The sequence below is a fragment of the Glycine max genome, chromosome 6 (genome assembly GCF_000004515.6).
Source record: "Glycine max cultivar Williams 82 chromosome 6, Glycine_max_v4.0, whole genome shotgun sequence".
NCBI classification, from domain to species: Eukaryota; Viridiplantae; Streptophyta; class Magnoliopsida; order Fabales; family Fabaceae; genus Glycine; species Glycine max.
In genome coordinates, this window is record NC_038242.2 from 38,189,660 (window position 1) to 38,207,622 (window position 17,963).

Genomic DNA, 17,963 nt, shown 5'->3' on the forward strand with positions numbered 1-17,963 from the left:
TTGAATTGTAGAAGTGATAGATTCACATCTAAATCATATGAATCAATATTAATTTCATTTCATTTTATAAGATTTTTTTTATAAAACATATTAGTATATAAATGATAAAATACACGTAATTCGTAGGATCAGAAAGCTACAACTACTTGACAACTTACTATAATGGAAACCCATGTCACAAATTGGTTGTCTATGTATTCACAATTGGTGGTACTACATGACTAGGATTGTTGTAATGACACTCTCTCAAACTTCTTGTGTTTGCGGAATGAATAAGACTCGCTAAAATTAGCTTGTTTGCCATGGACACCAGTAACATTAAATTTAATATTGATTTAATTAAAACTATATACACATTTCAATCATGTTTTGGATGGGAGTTGTGACCCAACTCACATAATGGATTATCTTGACGGAAAGTGCCTCAGCTTCAATCTACATGTGTTGCGCGATGATTGAAGTAAATGTTTGAATGCAGATGTTTAAGATAAATACGTACATAGTAGATTATACATTCATCAAAAGGAAAGTTATTGTCCTTAAAAAGACTTAAGCCCTGTCTTAGAGAATCTAGCCCATCTTCAACTTCTATAATAGAAATAAGGCTATTATATAAATTGTAAACACTCAAAGTGCTTTGTACCTAGTTTTGAAGGTAAAAAATTCTGACCTTTATTCATTTTTGTACAATCCAAAGCACACAGGTGAGCTAGACATAAAGAAGATGTAGCTCATTCTAGTTATCAATCATGGAATAATGTATTTATATATACACTGCACAATTCTTATTTAACTAATTCTCCTGTCATTTGACTAGATAAGTTTTATATATATATATATATATATATTAATATTCGATGTTCAATGTAATTTGTAGGCACTTTTCATTTTCCTATTTTCATCTTCATCACGACATTCGTTGTTAGAGATTGTTAGTGACATTATAGGTACAAAAGTCTTTCATACTCTTTTCAGGCTTTTATTTGTTACAAATGCTTTTATAACTTGTATAATGTGATTAATGACTATTGCCTTATATACAAGTTATGTTCATTATGAGTTAACCTTAGTTTCTTATTTGAGATTTAATACAATGATTCTTCTGGATAGTTTGGATTAATCATTGTATTGAATCTTGAATTGTCCGTCTGATAATTTGGAAAGAGTCATTTTTGTTTATAGTAGATTCATTTGTATAGGTTAAGTCTTTTTTCTTAATTTTGATGAAATTTTGGTACAATGCATTTCACTTTGTTCTCTGAGTGCGTACTTGAATGTGGTGGAATTCATGTCACCACTTTCATGTCATATAATTGGAGATCAATGGGAAATGCTAACAAAATTTTGTCAAATTTAAGAAAAGAGACTTAACCTTTACATATGAATCTACTATAAAAAATGTCTTTCTGAATGGGATAGGACCACACCTTTAATGAAAAAGTAAGGTTTTCATGCATGGAATAATTTTGTGAGTATCACAGAGTTATTAATTAGATGGATTGAAGTTGGATGAATACAAGTTGCATGAGTCCTGCGTATGAGGAAGACGTTGAACAATTCTTGGAATTTTCCTCTGAAAGAAGTCGACCGGGTTAGGATGGAAAATATTTTTTTCCTTGTGTAAACTGTTTGAATGAGAGATGACAAGTACTAGATGACATACGAGCACATCTTCTATGTGATGGGATTAAGAAGAATTATACGACATGGATATGGCATGGTGAATTGACAGACATGCAAATGGGATCCCAAACTGAACCAGTTGATGTAGGAATGGGAGATCAATTAGAGGATATGATTCATGATCTTGGACAAGAGTCTTTTAAGAAAGCACATGCCCCTATGTATGATACATTAGAAAGTGATTCGAATAAGCCTTTGTATCCAGGGTGCAAGAAGTCTATGACGTTGTTGTCAGCGATGTTAAGTCTGGTTAATGTCAAGGCTAGATATGGATTGAGTGAAGTTTCACTTCACTGCTTCAAGTAGTGCAGAATATGCTTCTAGAGGAAAACACGTTGCCAAAAAGTTATTATCAGTCGAAGAAGATATTGTGTCTGATGTGTATGCAGTATCCGAAAATTCTTACATGCCTTAATGATTGCATACTATATAGACAAGAGTTTGAAGAAATGCATAATTGCCCTAGGTCTGGGATATCACAATACAAAGTGAAGGATGATGACGAGTGTAGTAGTAACAAAAGCACAGAGAAAGGTCCCCAGAGGAAAACACTCACTGCTTCAGGTAGTGCAGGATATGCTTCCAAAGGAAAACACGTTTCCAAAAAGTTATTATCAGATGAAAAAGATATTGTGTTCGATGTGTATGCAGTATCCAAAAATTCATGCATGCCTTAACGATTGCATACTATACAAACATGAGTTTGAAGAAATGCATAATTACCCCAGGTTTGGGATATCACGATGAAGGATGATGACGAGTGTAGTAGTAACGAAAGCACACAAAAAGGCCCCCCAACAAAGGTGTTATGGTATCTTTTAATCATTCAAAGGTTTAAGTATCTATTTACTAATAGAGATGACGCAAAAGACCTTACATGACATGCAAATAGGAGAAACTGCGATGGAATGCTCTGTCACCCGACTAATTCCTCCCAGTGGAAGAAGATTAATCATTTGTGTCCAGATTTTGACAAAGAGGCAAGAAATCTTAGGCTTGGACTTGCCATTGATGGAATGGATCCCTATGGTAGTTTAAGTACTAAGCATAGTTCGTGGCCTATTTTGCAAGTAATTTACAACTTGCCTCCTTATTTGTACATGAAGTGAAAATACATGATTGATGTTTATCTCAGTCCCTTGATTGAAGACTTGACAAAGTTGTGGGATGAGGGGATTGTCATGTTTGATGGGTATCGAAATGAGACATTCAAGTTGCTTACAATGCTATTTTATACCATTAATGACTTTGCAACATACATGAATTTGAGTGGATATAGTGTTAAGGGTCATCATGCAAGCTATGAACAACTAAAACATGGAAGAAAAACGATATACACTCGACATCGACGTTTTCTGAAACCTTATCACCCTTACCGGCGATTGAAAAAAGCTTTTAATGGAAACCAGAGCATGAAAGTGCACCGATACCGTTAACTGGTGAGTAGGTTCTTGAGCGGGTTGAGGACATCAATACTATATTTGGAAAGACCCAAAAGAAGCCAACAAGTAAAACTTGCATATGGAAGAAGAGGTTGATATTGTTTGATCTTCCATACTGGTCTAATCTAGATGTCAGACATTGTATCGATGTTATCATTTGGAGAAAAATGTGTGTGATAGTGTCATTGGCACGCTTCTTAAAATTCAAGGCAAGACAAAGGATGGTTTGAATACTCGTCAAGATCTAGTTGAGATGGGTATATGTGACCAGTTACATCCAAGGTTTGATGGTAAGAAAATATACTTGTCTCCAACATGTCATACTTTTGTCAAGAAAAGAGAAGACAAGTTTCTGTCAGTGTCTATGTCATGTCAAAGTGTCATAGGATACTCTTCAAATATGAAGAGCCTTGTGCAACTGAAAGATTTATTTTCTGCTATTTATAGATGATTTTACAAGGATAAGTTGGGTGTTTTTTCTAAAGCAAAAGTCAGAAGCAGCTCCTCCATTTCAGAAGTTCAAGCCTATGGTTGAAAATGAGGTTGGATGTCAAATTAAAAAGCTCAGATCTGAATATGGGACTGAGTATACAGGGGAATTTTAAAAACTTTTGTGAACAAGAAGGAATTTAGCATCAATTCATCGTTCCTTACACTCCTCAACAAATGGAGTGAGTGAAAGGAAAAACATGACAATGATGGAAATGACTTGGTTCTTGCTTTTTGAGAAAGGTCTTCCTAAGAGTTTTTGGGCTAAGGCTGTAAATACCTTAGTTTAGTTGCAGAATTTGCTGCCTACCAAAGCCTTGAATGACAAAACACCATTTGAAGCATGGTTTGAAAGGAAGCCTTTGGTGGAGCACTTGAGAATATTGGGTTGTGTGTGCTGCAGTCATGTTCCAACAGTAAAAAAGGATAAGTTGGATCACAAATCAGAAGTTGGCCTCTTTTTAGGGTATAGTAATAACTCCAAAGGATACGAGTGTACAATTTGGAGACAAAAAAAAAACTTATGGTCAGCAGAGATGTGAAGTTTGATGAAGTTTCCAGATGGAATTGTGAGAAATGTCAAGCTGAAGGCTCAAGTAAAAGGCTACTTGGAGAAGACAATTTGCAAGAACTGAATTTTGATGACGAAGTAGAAAACTATGACAGCGACACTGATTTTCCAATGAGAGGTACAAGATCTTTGAAAGATGTTTATGCTAGATGCAATGTTGCTGCATTAGAGCCAAAAAGGTATGATGAAGCTGCTGAATTTGAGAGTTGGAGAGCTACCATGCAGGAGGAGATGAAGATGATAGAAAAAAATCAGACTTGGTGTTGATAGACCAAGTAATAAAAATGTGATTGTTGTAAAGTGGGTTTACAGAACTAAGCTCAATCCTGACGGTTCTATAAACAAACTTAAGGCTAGATTGGTGCTAAAAGGTTATTCATAGCAGCCACGCGTTACTTTTGCATCAGTTGTGAGGCATGATATGATCAGATTAATGATTTCTATGGCAGCAAAACATGGCTGGAAAATCTATCATTTTGATGTAAAATCAGCTTTCTTGAATGACCTGCTTGATGAAGACATATATGTTGATCAACCTGAAGGTTTAAGTTTCGGGAAGTGAAGATAAAATCTACAAACTTCAAAAAGCTCTTTATGGCCTAAAACAGGCTCCAAGAGCTTGGTATAGCAGGATTGACAGTTATCTTTTGAAAAAGGGCTTTAGAAGAAGTGAAAATGAAGCCACCTTGTACGTGAAGAAGTGGAAAAATGACTGACTTAGGTGAAATAAAGGACATGGAAAAAGAATTTGAAATGATTGACTTGGGTGAAATTAAGTATTTTCTTAGAATGGAGATTTCTCAATTTAATGACGGGATCTTCATTTCACAAAAGAAATATGCTTTGGTGATATTGAAGTTTTGCATGGAGCAATGCAAGCCTGTTGCCACTCCAATTGTTGTGAATGAAAAGTTATCAATGAACGATGGTATTGATAAAGCAGATGATTTTGTTTATAGAAGTATAATTGGTAGTTTGTTGTATCTGTCAGCAACAAGACCAGACATTATGTTTGTTGCAAGCTTGCTTTCTAGATTCATGCATTCACCTAGTCAAGTTCATTTTCGTGCTGCAAAGAGAGTTTTGAGGTATATAAGAGGTACAACTGATTATGGTTTGTATTTTTTAAAAACTTAAAGTGGAGAACTTCAAGGATATGCAATAGTGACTGGGCAAGAAGTGTAGATGAAGCTAAGAGCACCTCTGGTTATGCTTTCTCATTTGGGAGTGCTGCTTTTTTCATGGAATTCAAGCAAGATATTGTGGCCCAATCCTCAGTAGAAGCTGAGTATATTTCAACTGCAGCTGCAGCAAATCAAGCTATTTGGCTAAGGAAGATTCTGTTAGATGCGGGTCAAATTCAAGATGGAGCTATTGTCATTTGGGTGGACAATAAGTCAGCCATTTGTATTGCCAACAATCCTGTCCAGCATGGAAGAACTAAGCACATCAAGGTGAAGTTTCATACCATTAGAGAAGTTGTGAAGTCAAGAGAAATCAGCTTGGAGCCAGTGTTGTTAAATGGCGGCCATGGCGGCGCCATGGCGGTTTTCCGTGGCGGATTTTCGAAAAAACGCCACCGAATAGCGGTGGCGTTGCGGGTTTGGGATGGCGGCACCATGGCTATAAGGAGCCTAAGGGAAAAGAAGCTTGTTCAAGGTCCAATATTAGAAAAATGTTTACTTCTGATGAATGGACCTTGAACAAGCTATAAGGAGCCTAAGGGAAAAGAAGCTGCAAAGGTAGTGCTCATGCCTTCTTTTTGGAATAGTGTGGTTTACACTCTTAAAGTCATGGCTCCACTTGTGAAAGTGCTTCGTCTTGTGGATGGTGAAAGGAAACCAGCCATGGGCTATATTTATGAAGCAATGGACAAGGCAAAAGAAACAATTATCAAGTCTTTCAACAACAATGAAAGCAAGTACAAAGATGTGTTTGCAATCATTGATAAAAGATGGAATTGTCAGCTTCATAGGCCATTGCATGCAGCTGCCCACTTCTTAAATCCAGAGTTCTTTTATGACAACACTGACTTGGAGTTTGATTTTGAGGTCAGCAATGGTTTGTTTGAGTGCATTAAGAAGTTGATTCCACAATTTGATGTGCAACAAAAAATTCTAACCGAGTTGCATCTTTACAAGATTGGTGCTGACCACTTTGGTTCCGACTTTGCAATGGCTCAAAGGAAAACCCATTCTCCTAGTAAGAAACTTTTATCATACTATTTTTTTTATGTATTAGTTTTATAATTCAGAATTCTAAGTTATGCTCTTGGTTGGTAATTGGTATTGCAGCATATTGGTGGCGAATGTTTGGGTCACAAACTCCAAATTTGCAGAAGCTAGCTATTAAGATTTTGAGTTTGACTTGCAGTGCTTCAGGATGTGAAAGAAATTGGAGTGTGTTTGAGCAAGTAATTGTGACAAAACTCTAACTATACTTTTTAATTTTATTTAATTTTGATGATCAAGTTTTATTTGGAGTATATTTGAGATTGAAATCAACATTTATTTGTTATGTTGTAGATTCATTCCAAAAAAAGAAATAGGCTTGAGCACAAGAGGTTGCATGATTTGGTGTTTGTCAAATACAACCAACAATTGAAGCAAAGATATAATGCAAGAGATGAAATTGATCCAATTTCTCTTAATGATATTGATGTATGCAATGAATGGCTCGTGGGAGAGATGGATCAAGATGATGATAATGATGCTGGAAATGATTTGGTATTTGAAGATGATGATGCTCTAAATTGGGCAACTGTGTATCAGGCTTCGGGGGTTGGAGAGTGTAGGATGTATACTAGGCGAAAAAAGCAAAAAACAAGTGTTGCTGCTGCCCAAACTTCTAAAAAACAGGCAATGATTGTTGGATCTTCATCAAGGAAGCAAAAAGCAGTCCAAGAAAATGATGAGGATCTAGATGTTGAGGAGAATATTGATGTTGAATCTGAAAAAGAAGAAATCATGGTCAATTTTGAGGCGTCTGATGGGGAAGAGGGAGATGCTCCATTACCATATGATAACAACGAAGATGATTATGTTGGGATTGGAGAAGATGATTAGAGCCTCAACCTTCACTTTGCACTTTGCATTATGTTTTTATCATTTTCTTATTTTGAACTCTTTAATGAGTTTATTTGGTGTTCGTACTTGATTATTGTATGAACTCATGAAACTTTTTTAGTTTATTTGAATGCAATCCTTTGTTTTTTTCAATTTCAATGAGTTTATATATATGTTTTTTTTTTGTCCGCCATGACATCCGCCATTTTCCGCTACGCCATCCGCTATATTTTTATGGCGGATTTTTTACTTTCCGCCATGAACCGCCATCCGTCATTAACAACATTGCTTGGAGCATTGCAGCTCTGAAGAACAGATTGCTGACATAATGACAAAAGCACTTTCCAAGGGAAAGTTTGAAATGCCAAGATTAAGACTTGGAGTGCACAAGAAAACTGTCGAAGAGTGTTAGAATTGAGACTTTTCTTGGTATTTTGGTATTAAATATGTTGTTGTTATGTTTCTGATATAAGTTAGTATTAGTCAACATGTAGTAGGAGAAATTGAATGAAAGACCTTGTTTTAAGGGAGTGGTTAGGCTAAGTCAGTATGGGATGCGTTGTGTTGCTTGTAACTTTGTATTTTCAGCAACTACAAGTCACTTATGTATGCTGGAAAAATCCTAACGAAAATACAATTCTATCTTCCACCATTTTTTGCTGGTTGTGATATTTCTTTTATGCTTTCTATTCCCACACTCATGTTCAGTTTTTAGTTTCTTACTTTAACAAAAACATGTTGGTGCACACTTGATGAATTGGAACTTCGCTGACCTTCATAGAATAGACATAGCAGTGGCAAACCAATATAATACATGCTATTTATAAAGAGAAAACTATAGCAAAATACAAGAGATTCTATTACTTTGCCACAAATAATGCTAGATGAATTAGTCCTTTATTTTTAATAGAGTCTATTATAACCATTACATTAATACTCAATTAAAATACAGCTGACATAATACTAATAGTAAATGCCTTGTAAATACATAAGAAGGAATAATATACTTTACATAAGAATAATGCTTCTTAATGTATAGAAACTCAACCCTTCATCTTCTGAGACTTCATTTTCTAATAATTATTATTTCAAACAGAACTATCTATACTACAGATAGTCAAATTTGCAGCAATAATGCTACCGCTACCATATATTTCTTCCTGTACTATTCCTTGTTCCAATATCCCTCATCTTTTCATGAATCTTAAGTCTCTTGCACACTACGGAAAATGTCCACCCTACCCCCGAGTACAAGGAGGAGAATAAACACAGCATAACCAAATTGAAATTTTTGGTAGCATTAGTCGGGGATATTACCCTTATAGAATAGAGATAGCAGTAGGCAAACCAAAACATTGGCGTGAACAATATAGTACCCACTATCCCACTTGGCGTGAGAATGTAGATTGTTACGGTTGAAATCAAAAGAGAAAGTGAATTGAGAATTGATAAGGTCAAGAAATCACCTTCAGAAATGACAGAAGTCCCAGCATTAATTCCTTGCGTAGCAATAGTCGTAGAATTGGGGGAAGTGATATTAACATTATTATTATCGTTGTTTCCAGCATTAGCCTGAAAAACTCCACCAGGGGGACTTAGTGCTGATTGATAAGTTGCGGTTGCAATAAGAGCAGCAACTACGAGAAAAGCTTGGCGTTGATCCTCTGTTATGTCCCTTCTAATGCGAAGTACAAATATAATTATTTTTCCCATGAGTGTGATGTTCCATCTTAGTTTATCTGCAAGGGTGGGAGCATTAGTAACTGATGAACCATGTTTTGCACCAGCCCTAACTAACGCATTCTTTATCTCCGCACTAGCTGCTACGTCTAGTGCTGTTGAGTTCTCCAAATTCTTGACCTTCAAATCCACTTTAGTCTTTAGCAACAATTGAAGCACCTATCCCACCCAAAAATAAATGAAAATTATTAGAGTATCTCCAATGAGTTCTTAATTATAAGGTTATTAAGTTTATAGAACCAGTTACTCAAGATCACTATTAGAGGTGACTCCTACGACTTGTAGATGTAGGAAACAGTTCTTATATAGGAATTCAATTCTTATGATTAAAAAAATATTGAGATAATACTTGAGATTCATTTTCTTTTTTCTTAGATAATTGTATCATTAGAATAGAAAGTAGTTAATATTCTTAATTATAACTAGGGGAAGAGAGTTACTCCTTGTCTCTCTGTATATTTTAAATAAAAATAAAATAAAAGAAAGAAGAAAGGTTTAGAAGTTAAAAAAAAAAGGAGCAAGAAAGAAAGTAATTAACTAAAAAGTAGTGGAGCAGTTGTTAAAAGAAATAAATTGATGAAAGATAAAATTGTCTAGAATATGTAAACACCAAAATGGAATATCTTCTTTATTATTAGTATAGATGTAACATGATAATTGATAATTAAGCCATATTTTATGCGTGATGGGATGGGAGTTTTTTTGCCACAAAATGCTTTAACTCTTATGTTTTATTTTGGCAAAGCTCACGTTTTTTGTTAACAATGGAACAAGTAGGAAAGTAGCCTAAAAAGGATGACTTAAAGAATATTTGGGTTCCTCATGACGGTTGTGCTATGCACAACACAAGTGTGCTGCAACGATCGTCATGAAGGCACCATGCAAATTCAAATTTAAAAAATCTTGCACTTTCAACAAGATCGTGCTAATCTGAGCATGACCATGCTGGACTTTGCATCCCTTTAGTCACAAAGTTGGTTATAAATAGAAAAAAAGGACACTGAGAGTTATTGTATCTTTTACTCTGTTTTGAATTAGAATACACTGAGTGAGTAACTCTGAGAGAGCTTCTGAGGATAGGAAAGAATGTGAAGAACCTCACGGGGGTTCTGAATTGTAACATTTCTTACTCTCTTTTATTGTTCATGTATCTCTAGATCTGGTGTTGTTAATTTGCCTCTCTATGCCTATGGCTGGTTGATTTTTCCCCTTTTTAGGTTATGATGTAATTGTGCTTGTAAATCTCAATTCCTATTAATTGAATTTGTAATTGACCAGTCAATTGAATTGTTCTACTGTTGTTATTTACATATTTAGAATTGATCCCTCTAATACATTAGTCTTTTATTCGTTAATGATTGAAAGAATTGTAGAACAATTAGCGAATAGCCAAACTATTTTGTGAGCTTCTGACCAAATTAATAACCTTTAATATTTCTCGTTGTGTTTATGCTTTCCTCAATTTGAACCCTAAATGACCAAATAGGAATTAAATTATGGAAAAGACTATTAATAACACATAATCATAATCTATAGGTATTTGAAGATAATTAAGGTCAACAATTGAAAATTAATTAAGAAATCAATTGAAATAAGAAATTGGAGAATTTTTTGTGATAATTGTTATGCATACTTATTGTTTCATCTAATTTTCACAATAATTATCTCACTTTTTCCCTTATTTATTGCTTGTTTAACCCCATTTAATTAGGATTTATTGTTCTTTTAGGTTTTAGTTTCATGTAGTTAGAAGTTAGGAAATTTGCTAGCTTTTAATCGTGTTTTGTAGAGTTTTAGTGCATTTAAAAGAGAAGATGAAGATTTGAAGAAATTTGTTACTCGCTCAGCGAGTGAACCAATTTAATCGCTCAACAAGGAAACATCTAGAGAGAAGGCACATGCCACAATTCTGGGAGCCATGATAGTGTTTCAAGGTTACTCAACGAGCGACTTCTTGTTTATCAAACTAATGTCTCTACCAAAAGAAGAATTAAGGATTTTTTTAATTCATTCGACAAGTTCATGCTCGCAAAGTGAATTGTTCATTCTACCAAGAGAAGATTTTGCATTTTCCTGTAATGCACTAAGCGAGCACTACTTGCCAAGTGAGTTGGCCTTTATGCATAAATGACAAAGCAAATACTCTCATCCTAGTGGAATACCGACCTAGGGCTTTGTGTTGGCAGCTGAAGCTTCACCTACGTTTGTCTCTCTTGTTCTTCCACCTTAGTTCTCGATTTTTGCTTGCAATTTCACATTTTGTATTCCTCTCATGATAATGAGAGACTAGAAAATCTGTTGTTGGGGGCTTGATGCACTAAATACTCTGTTGTAATTATTCCTACTATCTATTTAATGTTATTTAATTTCATTGTTATTGCCTTTTTTCATATATTATTGTCTTGTTTACGGTTTGATCACTCATATGCATGTGTTATGGTATGATTGTCATTGGAAAATGCTTTACTACTAAAAATTGAATGAAGGCTTCTAATGAACTCATATCCAGATGGAATGATGTTTGTTAGCTTTGTTTTTAACCCTTTCTTTGATCCAAATCACTTGGCTTAACTTACTAAGGAATTAGGAATTAAGTTAAGTGATTTAGACCCTTTCACTAGAGGAATATTGATTAGGGTATATTTGTAAGTTAGAGTCACATTTAACTCACTATTGAAGGGTGAAAAATCATTAGTATTGTATCCAAAGTTAGTTTAGTAAAGCCAAGCACCCAATATCTTTCAAAAATCTGCATTAAACTCAGCTTTGCACGCAAACTATTCACTTATTTGCCTCTCAAAAATTTACTTTGTTTTAGTCATTTACAATATTGTTTGTTTTAAATTTGTGCACTCTTATTCCAAAAATCAAATTATCCTTTGCATAGAAATTGGTTTACACAAATGGATTGATACAAATATAGTCCTTGTGGAGATCATCCTTATACACATTTTCAAAAGACTATACTGATCGAATTGGTACACATATCAAACAACATAACACTTTGCATGATTGAAATTATAACCCTAGGCTTTTCTATTTGCTAGTCTCTTTAATTGTAAACTTCTTGCTCTTTGGATTCTATTTCTTGCGAGTAATTGAACATCCTTTTTCCAAACTGTGAATTAAAACCCAAATTGTTTAGTTTATTGTAAAATTGAATTATTTTGAATTACCTTTAGTCCTTTGTATACAATATCCAAATTTAGGTCCATTGTAATTACCGTATATTAGCAAACATATTTTATACATCAATAAAAATTTAACCCTAAACCTTAAATTTAATATGTTATTATATATTAACTTCTACGGCAAAACCTCTTAGAGTTAAACATTTAATTTGTATTGCTAACTAAAATATTTCCGTGCCATGGTATATTAAAATTTTTAATGTATGTCGTCTTATTAGTATCAAATACTTTTGTATAAATATCTAATAAGATTTGACCACTTTACTATATTATTCAATTAATTAATTAGCTTAAATCTACTTCTAGTCCCTATAATTTTTTATTGTACTATTTTGATCTATTAAAATTTTTTATTACACATTTAGCATCAAAAGTGAATTCAAGTATAATTAATATTACATGAGGATAAGATGAATTCTTATTATATGTCTAAATATTTTACACTAGCCGCTTATATAAGTTAAACTCTTAATCAAAGTTATGTTGCAAACAGACAGGGGATGGGTACCTTTGAGTCATTCATGAGTGCAGAAACGTGCAAAATGGTGTTGCCTTCCTCGTCCTTCCAGTTCAGTATTGTTTTTTCTATCTGCATGGCATTCTTCTGGCATGTTCCCTTGAGCCATCCAACCAAGAGTTGAAGAGCCTCATACTGTCGATATCTCACTGCAATATGAAGTGCAGTCTCACCTCTAATAGTCACATCTTCAATGGAATCTGGACAAGCCAAGAGAAAGTTAGCCAAAAGGTCAATTTCTCCAATTTGACTTGCAAAATGCAAAGGAGTGAGACCTTCCCTTCCTTTGGCTCGAACCAATTCTTTGTTGATGTCTACTAAGCGATGCACCATTCTCTTATGGCTGTGTTGCATAGCAAGATGGATAGGTGTGAATCCTTGTTGATTTAACTTCCAAGCTAATGATGGTTTTAGCCTCATAATCTCAGTTGCAAACCCAATATTACCACATGATGAAGCAATATGCAAAGGTGTCTCAACAAATGATATTAAATCGTTGTGTTCCAAAACTTGTGGATCCTCCTCAATTACTGTGTAGAGAAGGTTTATATCTCCTTCTTGAGCGGCTACTTTCAACTTGTTATCACTCGTTGTGTTCATGTTTGAAGCCATAATTCATTGAGATGATATTGAAGCACGAAAAGTGAATACTAGCTAGCAGCGTGCCCAGCTATTCTTGCTAAATTAAATAAGCGTGTATGAACTTGTTCAGACGTCATATTTTCATTTCAGTTCGTTCATTATTAACTTTTTTTCTTCTTCTTAATATTAAATTAAATATAAACCGTTCTTATAACTGAATTGGTCAATGTTGTAAGAAATTCCAAATGTGTTTTTCACATCTATCAATAATCTATACAAAAGAAACAACGAGAGGAAATATATATATATATATATATATATATATATATATATATATATATATATATATATATATATATATATATATATAAAAAAAATATTTTTCAGAAAAATTAAATTTGATTGAAGTGATTAATTTATATTTGAAATTTTTTATCTAAAAAAATATTAATAAAATTTGTAATATAGAATATTTATCTTAACATAAAAGTTATATTTTTAATAAATATATTCTTATAAATAAATTTAATTATGAAAATTAAACAAACAAATATAATTCTTTTTGTCAAAATGCTATTTATCATTTCAGAAGAAGATATAATTCAAAGTCACAACTAAACAAAATCAACGCAAAATTAAGTTATAAATACTCAACTAAATACACAATAAATGATTTTATCCGATTTTACTATTTCAATCCAGCATAAAATAACAACTAGGATCCTTTTTTAGTTTATTTTTCTAATTTTTCTTTTAGGCTATTGCCGGTCATCATTTGAATTGTACAGTCATTTCTCCCATCTATTGATGATTAAGATAATTCCCAATAAATTCTGACCATCACATCGTTTCGAACAACACATAAATCAAACATTTGAAAAGTTATTATATATATTATCTTTATGTTTAGGTCAGTATAACTAATTACCATAAAACATTTAAATTATGGCAATGATATTGTACACCCCTAATTTACGTAAAGAATTCATTGCGTGTAGAAGCAACACTTCGCTTAATTTTTTGTATTCAATTTTAGTCGTCGTGTGCTCTTTATCATACCACGGTAACGTAAGTTTAGTCGTCGTGCTCTTAGGTCCACCCTTGGTGATAAGACTTCTCGAAAATAAAATAAAAAGGAAGACTAAACAGATTAGTTAAATTAATAATTGGTGAAATACTTATGATGGCTAACATGTTCAAATTACTCATTTATTTTTTTGTTTTATTCAAAAAGTTATCATCATATCCTCGCAAGTATAAAAGAAGTGAAGACTCATTCGGGCATTTATTTTATCTAATCTCACGTGCTACCTAACATTGGTTTCCTTCAATTTGATTAACAGATTCGGAATGTACTATCCTAAGGCTCGCAGGTTACCCTTATAGCACACTAATTACTTAAGCATGTTTCAAGGTGGGTCAATAATAAGCAAAATTTAAAACAAATTAAACAAATATTTTAAATAATACTAATAATATATATTTTTTGTTGGTAAATCCAAAATACAAACTTTAGTTATTTTATGTTAGGTCGAGACATGTCTCTAGCTAGATATTCTTCATTAAAAATTATCAAAGTTGTTTAACGCGTGTAAACATATTAGAGATATCTGACATAAGTCTATTAGTCAAATTCAATATCTTAAATACAAATTTGATTTAAAAATGATGTTTTCATAGAACATAAAGCTATTGCTAATACCATTCCCATAGTTAATTTTCTAAAGTCAAAAAGCAATCTTGAAAGTCAAAACCGAAGAGGTAGAATGTGAAAATTAAAGCCCTCAGAAGTTGTATCCAGAAATTCAGTAAAATTAAACAACATGCTGCCGTGGCAAATTTTTAAAATAGAAATATATATATTTAATAACAATGATTGTAAATTAACAATTAATTAGTTACAGGTGTACAAGAAAATTAATGTTCAAATGCTGACCTTGAACTGGATCAGCAATGCTATTGCTACCATCTATTTCCTGCTAGTCTGCTACACTATTCCACGTTTTGATTTCCCTATTCTTATCATGATGATGCCATCATATAAGGATGTTCATATCACCTTCCTGTGCTGCAACCTTTAACTTGTCATCACTCGTTTTCAGATTTGAAGCTATGATTCTTCACGATGCATGTATATTAATTTTTTTTTTTATAATTATTCATTTTTTTCTTAAAAGTTATATAATTCTATCTATTTTCTTTTAAATATTTAATAAAAGTATTTGAATTATTATATTATTTTAATATTTCTTCAGTTGATAAAAACATTGTCAAATAATATAATAATTCACAAACTCTATAAAACTTTTAAATATAAAAATAATTCAAATATATATATAAATTTAAATAAAATAGTCTTCAAAAATATTACAGGAAATTCACTATTAGAAAATAAGATTTTAACATTTATTTTTTTCGATTTTCAACATTAATTTTTAACCGATGTTCAAACCAACGACGGTAATATTATAAATGTTAACATCAATTTTCATAAAATCAATGTTAACATACACTACACAACATCGATTTTTAAAAATATTGATGTCCTATAATAAGTAATAAACAAAAAAAATATATTAAATATGCAAAAAAACAACATCGATTTTTCTAAAAATCAATGTTGTAGTGCATAAATCAACATTAGTTTTTAGAAAAACCGACTTTGTAACGTGCAACACAACATTGGTTTTCTAGAAAACCAATGTTGTTAGGTGTACAACAACATCGATTTTTAGTTTATTGTAATTTTTTTAAATATCCTGTATGTTTTTTTAATATTAGCCAAACCTGCAAATTTAAAAACAGACCAATCCAGGAAGTTTCACAATACAAAATTTTATTATTATTGAAAACAATAATGTTAATAACCGAATCTAATTAAACATAACTATATACAATTGTAAAATTCCTTTAACATCTAGTGTTTGATTCTTAACTTTGACATAAAATCTTGCCCATTGAATGTGAATTGTCTTTATCTCTCTAGTTTCAATGGTCTTGGATTAGTAAAATACTCCATGATATAATAAAACATAACTTAATAAGTATAAATAATAACAAGTATAACAAATGAAATTAGTTTTAAAGTAAGCAATTACCATTTTCCAATTATCCTTGAAACCTTCTAAGGCTATCGTTGGCATCCAATGCATTACATAATAGTCGCACTCAGTACTTCCTCTTTACTTATTACACTAAATTTGATAAGATATTCAAAGTTAACGGAAAATTAGTGTACACAGTAATACAATGTAATTTTTAAGACATCAACCATTGTTTAAATGACTTACTTTAACTGGAATCCATTTAGCAGTAGCCTTGGATTTACTTCCTTGAATATCATTGAATCCCTTCAAAGCACCGGTTAAGAGAAACATGCATGCATATTGTACAATTAAAATATTGATATCTTACAAATGATAAAGTAAATGTCTTACAAATTACAACTGACCTATTAATAATTCATTTCAAGTAGTTGTCAGACTTATTATGCAACGAGTAGAGCCAGACGACAACATTGTCCTTAGGACATATAACGACTAGTTGTCAATGTGCACTCCATTGGAGAACATTAAATTATTATAGTGCATACATTATTTAAATTGATTTGTTCAATTTTACTTAGCCATTCAAGTAGGCTCCTAGGTAAACATCTCTTTGAATTCTGCACCGATTTTTTAATATAATTGTGATTGTTCATATCTTTGTATGGATTGTGGCTCAAGAAATCCATACATAGAGGAATTCTCCAATCACAAACTTAACTCATTCATATGCCTATTGTTGTTAAAATAAACTAAATTATGCATCAATTTAAAAAAATTAGTTATGTAATGGACTGTAATGTAAAGTGACTTACAAAATCCACATTTGTATAATATAGATGTTGAGACATTGACCACCGTGTGCTATTTTAGAAAGATCTTCATGTTTTATGTACAAGGGGACATCATCATTATACACACCCAAACACAGTTGAATCCCACGACACTTGCATAGGCATGAGGAAAAGCCCCGAGATCGTCAATGTCATCTGGCCTAGGGGATCGTCATCAGGTTCTGGCCTATCTACAGGTTTTTTGGATCCCTCGACTCCTTGTTTATCCTACACAGTTAATAAACATAAGTGAATGACAACCAACACTTTATCTGTAACAAATCCTTTTTTAATAATAACAAAAGGAAATACTTGTTCTGAGCAAGGAAGGTGTTAAGGGTCTGCCCCACTAACTGAACCTCTTGAGTGGGTACAGGGTTGCGAGCATTAGCATCTCAAACGTCCTCAACGCCGAATTTCACTTAATCATTTCCCAAAGGGACATTGTGGATGATTGTTGACCTCTCATAAACTCTTCCAAAGGAAACAAGGCAGGGAGGATTGTCATCAACATACAACCCACATTTGTCTAATTAACCTGTGTCTGGGTCCTACCCCCGAGGGATCGACACAGCTTCCCTTTGTACTAACACGAGAAACAGAAGGACCAACCTTGGGCTCAGGAGGCAATACAGATCCCTGGGGTTGCATCTGCGACTACATCGAGGATTGCATCTGGCTGAAGGACAACATTAGTTGTTGAGTCACTTTTTCAGTGAACGACTCCTCCAGCGAACCTGAATTTTTTTTGTCAGCTACTACAACTCTTTGGGAGTGATGGACGTAGATGTGTAAGAGCTTTTTGA

At 33.0% G+C, this 17,963-nt stretch overlaps 1 protein-coding gene and 1 pseudogene across 1 annotated transcript; one reads left to right on the forward strand and one right to left on the reverse strand.

The window, feature by feature from the left end:
- The first annotated feature begins 1,270 nt into the window (after positions 1-1,270).
- LOC102664008 (uncharacterized) lies at positions 1,271-7,531 on the forward strand. Its single transcript, XM_006582093.4, has 3 exons — positions 1,271-6,387; positions 6,480-6,598; positions 6,711-7,531. The coding sequence occupies exons 1-3, from the start codon at positions 5,937-5,939 to the stop codon at positions 7,248-7,250; spliced, it is 1,110 nt and encodes a 369-aa protein (XP_006582156.1). The 5' UTR covers positions 1,271-5,936; the 3' UTR covers positions 7,251-7,531.
- A 274-nt stretch (positions 7,532-7,805) lies between these two features.
- Positions 7,806-13,420, reverse strand: LOC100798540 (ankyrin repeat-containing protein BDA1-like; annotated as a pseudogene).
- Between the last annotated feature and the right edge of the window lie 4,543 nt (positions 13,421-17,963).